The 7,500-nt window shown below is 39.3% G+C and overlaps 1 protein-coding gene across 3 annotated transcripts in view; it reads right to left on the reverse strand.

The window, feature by feature from the left end:
* Positions 1-7,500, reverse strand: part of LOC137989565 (broad substrate specificity ATP-binding cassette transporter ABCG2-like) — a 41,635-nt gene that overhangs the window by 25,737 nt on the left and 8,398 nt on the right. For 2 of the 3 annotated variants that reach the window (XM_068835349.1, XM_068835351.1), the window contains exons 3-8: positions 6,403-6,462; positions 4,978-5,092; positions 3,654-3,806; positions 2,549-2,706; positions 1,542-1,693; positions 791-883 (exon numbers count right to left, since the gene is read on the reverse strand). In XM_068835349.1, coding sequence (XP_068691450.1) covers positions 791-883; positions 1,542-1,693; positions 2,549-2,706; positions 3,654-3,806; positions 4,978-5,092; positions 6,403-6,462 — 731 coding nt within the window. The remainder of the gene's footprint in view (positions 1-790; positions 884-1,541; positions 1,694-2,548; positions 2,707-3,653; positions 3,807-4,977; positions 5,093-6,402; positions 6,463-7,500) is intronic. The other variant, XM_068835350.1, reaches the window with a different exon arrangement.

The following is a 7,500-nucleotide window of genomic DNA, read 5'->3' on the forward strand; positions in this document are numbered from 1 at the left end:
TCTCAAGCATAACGTTTTTAAACTGCCCTTGAGTCAGGAGTCTTTTATGTGTTTTCAGAAAAGATAGGCACTGCAAATTTTTATTTGTATTGAGCCCAAGTAGTTTGGACCTCATAAACACCATTTCCTGTACATGTCTTGACTCTTCAAACAATGAAAGTAGCCGGCGAAACCTGACAGAGAAGCCGGCGAACTTCGCCGGCTGCCGGCTCTTATATACAACCCTGAATAATAATATTCTGGCAGCTAGCGATGTGGTAGTCTAGTGGTTAAGTGAAAGGGTGTTTAATTGAACATTCCCAGGTTCGAGTCCTCCGAGTTCAGGCATTGTGGTTCGGATTTTGAAAACAGATTTAATTTCCCATAATCCCTATCAAGCGCTAAGCGTCCTAAATTTACGATAATTGTACCGACGTAATGACGATAATAGTCAATTTAGGATTAGGATTAGGAATTGTCGATAATCGTCATTTCAGAGGTAGAGGATGGGTTGTCAAGTGATGGGTTCTGACTTGTTCCCATATCTCAGAATGCCCTTGGACGACGAGCGCCTGGGAACTAAAACAGATTTACTTGGCTGCAGATTCCGCTGATTGAGAACGAACGCGGTCTTTAGCTGGTGATGGAGCTTATTTATTCCACGGACATTAAATTATTCGACTTAATATAACTGGTACTTTCAACAGCGGAAGGGAAAAACAATGAGGGATTCAGGAGGGGAGGGGAGACAAGGGTTAGCAGATGGGAGGTAGAGAAAGAAAGGAAAAATAGGGGAGGAGTCAAACTATACCTGAGCTGTTACTTAATCGGTGAGCAGCGTCACATTCGTTTATTACATCCATGAAAAAGTCTGCTGGATTATTATGTGGTTCACAAACAAAACCTTTGAGCAAAAAATAGAAACGTAATCATGAAGGAAGATATATGCTATCTAAATGTAACGTGCGTGCGGACTATACAAATTACGCATAGCCAAAAATCCTACATTACCCGAAAATGAAAGAAAGAAAGGCTGAGATGGGCTGAAACTTAATATTGTAGGTCAATTAAATCAGAGGGATTCAGCCCGTTTTTACTGAGGTGGTAAGGTGTTCAACTTTAGGTAACAACTTCAAAAGTATGGGCATCGAAATCTTAAAAGCAAGATTTATCCATTGCAGAATGTAGAAAGTTCAGTTTCACAGCGCAATGCCTTTTTTTAGTCTAACTCACTGAAACGTCAATCACAAAATAGCCATATGAAGAACATATGAGGCCGTTGACGGTTGCAAAATTACTTGGGTTAATTGCAAATGTACATAACCCACATAGCCAATCACACGCAAAGCAAATACGGGCAGCTACGGAAAGGCTGAAAGCTGAAAGCCACAAAGACCCTGGAGACTAGGTTGCGAGCAAGTTCTTCGATTGCCGCCGATAGGCTCCAATGTGGTGCAAGATTTTTGCGGCAATTACATGGCTCAAGAATACAAAAGCAAAGCAATGGGCGAAATTATATTCCACAATCGGGTGAAAAGCGCATTACGATCTATAATAATCACCTATATCCTCAAAGTACTTCATTGCTTGATTTGCGGGGCCCTGGTACACAAACTCGCCATTGGACAGTAATGAAATGGTGTCAAAGGTCTTAAATATAGAGTAGCGAGGCTGGTGTATGGACATAATCACGGTTTTGCCACGGTGACCGAGCCTATAAAGGATAAAGCGACAGTAAATGGCATTGTGAAAACTGATGGGCCATGAAACTTATCCTCAATGACCGACAGTCTACGTGGCGCTACAATGGGGGACAAAATTCCTGGTGGCAGTCAACGAAAACGTTTTTTAAATACGGAAAAAATATCGTTTGTGTCACTCGAGGAAGAAGAACCTGATTTGCGATAAGAGGGGGTGTTTACCGTTCCCCCCTTGCCCCTCCTACAATGTTGTTAAAAGCAAACAGCTATACTGCCAGTTTGGAATGTACAACATTTTTTTTTGGGGGGGGGGGGGAGGGGAGGGGGTTGTGGTGCATAGATTAATCTGCATGTCGCGAAATGTCCCAAGAATTTTAAACGAAATGTCCCAAGAATTTTAACCATCACTGTAGTTCTTTTCCACCGGTTAGAAATAGGACGATTAGAGTGTCTGCCTTCGTCATTTATTTGTTGTGAGTAGTACTAACAACGCTCTAAGCAACAGTTCAATTATACCTGTAGTGATTACTTGACTGGTAATACTTAAATGAATCTTAACGACCGAAGCCTTGTCCACTCCATTGAATATACCATATCCGTATTTTAAAAGGTATTTGCATTTCAAACGGTTTTCATCAGCATTAACTGCCGGTTTAGCATAATAAAAGTATTTGTTTTACGTTTGAAATGGTATTCTTTTATTACGTTAAAACGCTGGAAAACGCCGAGGAAAACGCTGAGGGACAAGGTCAAATTCTGTAGTCAAAGAATTCGACCGCACTCTTTCACACATTCTCGAGTGGCTGTTCACGCGCAGGAATTTCTTCACAAAGAATTTACTTTAGCGAGGCAGTAAAGACCTTCCCTACCCTTGAAGAAGCTGAACAACGGACACAGCTGTGGCTGCGTCCAGCCCAGTGGTTGGCTCATCGAGAAACAAAACAGATGGTGCCAATATAAGTTCCATTCCAATGTTGGTACGTTTGCGTTCACCTCCAGATATTCCTCGAATAAACTCGTTTCCAACCTGGCGGATGAGCAAATAAAATTAATGAATTTACGCACAGATGAGCTCCGTGGATGATTTCCATTTTTCTCAGTTCCACACATTTGCAAGAATATTTTTTCTGATGTGTTTTGTTTGATGTTATTTCTGGACAGCATCAGTAAAGCATTGTTTCTTGGCTATGTTAGGGCCCAAGAAAACGGCTTACCACTTGCCGAAAAATTCTAGAACTCTCAGGAAGACTGGTACAGCGCTTTTGTAGGGTTTTGTTTCTCCTCTAGCCCTTTTCATGAATGGCAATAATTGAAAAGGCTCGGCATAATTTTAAAAGCAATCCCCTAATTTTTAAATTTTAAATCATTTCATGCAAAGACAGTTGCCGCTGATTTCATATAGAATTGTGGCTCAGTTGCTTGAGCAGCGGACTTTCGTGCAGAAGATCACGTGCTTAATGGAGGAGACTGCTTAACCCATTCACGCCTCAATCGCCTGAGGACGACCCCCATTGACGAGTAAAATCTATTAAGTGTCACTCCCAGGGGTCAGTGGGTTAACCCATTCACACCTCAAACGCCCTAGGACACCCCCCATTGACAAGTAAAGTCGTCTGGCGTTAGACAGAGTAAAATATGTCAAGTCTCACTCCCAGGGGTCAATGTGTCAAACCCTAGTTGGACCCAGCGATGCTCATCTTCTTAAAACTAACTGAGGAGAAAGTGCTGCCTTTGTAATTTCATCTGCAAATGGTTAGACTTTCAAGTCTTCTCTGATAAGGACTATAAACCGTGGGCCCTGTCTTTCAACCCTTCCTGTTAACCAACAATGTGGGACCTTAAAGAACCCACACACTGGAGACCATCAATGTTGGTGGTCTAACTCTCGGAGAATTGACAAACCGCCTCGAGACTGATGTGATATGTGCAGTATACAAATGCATTACCATTACCATTAGACTTATCTGTACGTACTTTAGACTCCGCCACATGAAACAAGCCCAAGTCGCTAAGAGTTTCCTCTACTCTCTTTGAACGCTCGCGTTTACTCAGCTTTCTGGAGAGTCTTAAGGATGCAGAGAAATGCAAGTTCTCTCTCACCGTTAAAGTTCCCATCACAACATCATCCTGGAAAATTATAAAAAACTGAATGCATAGAGAGGGGTTCAATTAAGTGTTGAATGAACTTCATTCATAAGCAAGTGGTTTAGAAAGCATCAAGGACGGTGCCTACTAATTCAAAGGTATATTTGCGCGGATTATGAGAATGCGAGAAAAGCAGATCTTAACAAGTGTTATTGAAGTCCAAAAAGAAAATTGGGGGAAACCACGCATTTTTCAAAGATAATCAATCAACAATATTTATAAAAAGCTTTAAAATACAAGGCAATGTATGGCGTCCTTTTCCAAAATGAAGCTCAATTATCTCTAAAAAATGCATGGTTACCCCCAATCTTCTTTTTGGATACCAAGAGCACTTGCTAAGTTATGCTTTCTCCGCGTTTTTTTTTAATTGGATGGGCAGAACGTATGCACAATAATAATAGTAGGCAACGTCCTTAAATCCACTACAATTCTTAAAGAGAAGTACGATCGTCCGGGTGGGTGTAGTTCTGAGGACTGATTAGGGTGACATTGAATGATGTTTAGCTAACCTAAGCGTAACTCATCTTCAGAGTCAAGTGATTGGTGTAACGTCAGTAGATGGTATAAACGCTGAGGTCCATGATGTCACTGGTCAACTAAGCCGTTAGTGTTTACGCCTAGAGAACCATGCATAATGAACTATGATTCCATGCATAATCGATAACAAGGAAAGAAAAAGCGGACTGACACAAAACCTAAGCAACGTCAGTTTGAGTTTTGCATCGCCTTTAATACAATTGTGCTTCATTTTCCAAATCATATCAATCATTGTTCACATGATACGTGTTCTCACGTCGGCTACACATATTAGTCAACATTACAATCCATCCACCAAAAACACGTTTCCCTTTTGCATGGAAATTCTGTGATCATTTGATGCTAATATGTTCATAATACGCCGTCTTCCATTAGCAACTCAGTATTTTGATGAGACAAAGCGTACAACGACGTAGAATCATGTCACGACTATCTATGCGAAACAACATTGCAGAATTTCATTGCAGTCAGTTTTCGTCTCTTTGATTTTGGTAAAAGTAACATTTTGCCGTTTGCCGCATAAATCTCTGTAATAAGTTCTGTTTTATTTAAAGACAATTCTAAAAGCTGTGTGTGTGTGTGTGTGTGTTTGTCACTTTGGCTCTCTTCAACCAACCTGTACAACATATCCGGTGATGCATTTGAAATTCTCTGGTTGCTTTTGTCCATTAACAAGGACTACACCTGACAGATGTTTTCGATCCTTCCGGCCAGCCAAGATGTCCAGAAGCCTGAGATAGCGTGAAGAAGTCAAGTATGTGAAAAACCAGGAAATAAAAAACAAAGATTGAAGACCCCCCAGAAAAAGACAGCGATATACAACAGTAAATAATCGGATACCTGATATCGAACAGTTACATCAGCCAATCATATTAAGTGCACTCAGCTTAATCCACCAATCACAGAATTTATCACAATAACCATAGCAACAACCACTTAGCCTACCAAACTGGGGATTTTCGAAAATGGACGAATTTGTAACATTAGACAGTGAAAAAGGAATGCACTAATTTTCCTTTCTTGGAAATTGTAATGGTCATGATTAATTGCTAACAGGACTTTGTGTCGTCCAATTCGGTCTGTAATCATACTAGTGATTAAACAAATCGGACTCCCACTACACGGTCGTCCAATTTTGTTAATCACTTGTATGACTACACACCAAATTGGACTCCACTCAGTCCTGTTACCATTATACACAATAATTAGTGAAAAATAAAGTAGTCAATGCACCAATACAATTTGAGAAAATTGTAATGGTTATGATTAATAGCAAAACATTGTTGGTTACAAAGGGCAGCTCTGAGTCATTTTCATGTGAAATACTGCAGGGTTCTCATTGTTCACACAACCATGGCTGGAATGTGAAAGACAAAGACCAAATACAATGACACCATTAAAGAAAGCAAAAACTCTAACTAACAAGCAAAATACTGCATTTCTGTTGTTTGCAGTTGACCGTAAGTAATTCCTGAAGAATTATCCAAAGGTCTACTACGCCAATGTGGTAAACACAGAACAAAAACAATGAAGACCTTTTAGACAATTTTCCATAAATGATTTACTATACTGTCCACTGCAAACAAAAGGAATGCTGTGTTTTCTTGTCACAGTTTTACATTTACTTGTTTCTTTAAGTCTCTGTTTGTAACATTCTGGGCTGGGGGTGTGGGAAATGAGGACTCTGTGATAATTCACCAGAAACGACTCAACAATCATCAAAATCATGTTTATCCCATTTACTGTTTGATGTGTTATTTACTTTTAGGAGGTGGGGGGAAGTCCTTACTTTTTTGGGTCTTTGATCATTGATGGAGAAGTCTTAAGATTTTTTCATTATACAAATTAAAAAGATCTAAACATCCTTCATCACTGATCCCTTTTAGCTCATCAAATTCCCTCACCACTGGGGTACCTTATCAAGAAACCGTATTGCTCCTTAAAAATGGTCTCAGAGTAAAGGGAAAAATAAAAAGGATGAAGATAGGACATTTGTTGAAAAATAGGAAGAAAATTTGATATCCTATTATATTATACATACGTTGTCTTTCCACTTCCTGTTGGTCCAAGTATTGCATTTAATCCAGGTTGCAAAAGGCCACTTAAATCATGAAATACAGAAAGAATGTAAATTTATATTAATACCCGTAACCCCTACATCCACTCAAAAACTATGTCGTCTCTAACCAAATGAATCCTTGGAGTGAGACTTAATAGATTTTACAAATTTCTAGTCTCTAAAGAAACTGTGGTGCCGCGTCAATGGGAGAGTCAAACAGAAAAATTTGATTTTATCAAACGTGTTAATAAAGGTCGAATTAGTATTATTACCACCATGAATGATTTGGAAAGCTGACGTTTCGAGCATTAACCCTTCATCAGAGTGAATAGAGGAATTGATAAAACCAAATTTTCATTAACAGATTTTACTCTGTCTGATACCACACAATTTTACTCGTCAATAGGGGGTGGTTTAGGAGTCAATGGGTTAAAGAACAAAAACCTTTATAAAGAGAAGAGTTGGAGCAAAGGTCAGAGCACTGTGCACAAATGTTGCCTATGTTCAATTCCACTACTCCATGTTACAATGTTTGTTAAATTTGTTTGGGTCTCCACTATGAAAGTATCTGTTTATCGACTACTTTAACTTAACAATGATCTTGCTTGCTTCAATTTAACAAATCGAAAGTGGTTTAGCGTTGTCTGTACTCTTGTCGACAATGATATTCGTCATCACAATGGTCAAAATGTTGTGGACTCACGAGGCACAGCTGAGTGAGTCAAGAACAAATTTTAACCACTGTGATGACAAATATCATTGTCGATAAGAGTACAGACAACACTGAACCACTTTCGATTTGTTTTTTACCACAATATTCAACACTAAAGAAAGTTTTTATTTCAGAGCGTGAGCAAAATCATGACACAAAGAAAGAGCAATATGATTGGTTTATTTCCCAATTGGGCGTTCCTGATTGGCTATTACAATGCGTGACAAATTGATGCGAGCATGACGCGTGCAGCATTGTCTAGACTCTTATTGACAATGGTAAATTAACCTATCAGATTGCGAAATTACAAGCAATTGCGGAAAAAATCCTTTATTTTCTTCAAAATAACATTCAAATGATGTTACAGT

The sequence above is a fragment of the Montipora foliosa genome, unplaced genomic scaffold, assembly GCF_036669935.1.
Source record: "Montipora foliosa isolate CH-2021 unplaced genomic scaffold, ASM3666993v2 scaffold_467, whole genome shotgun sequence".
In the NCBI taxonomy this organism is placed as follows: Eukaryota; Metazoa; Cnidaria; class Anthozoa; order Scleractinia; family Acroporidae; genus Montipora; species Montipora foliosa.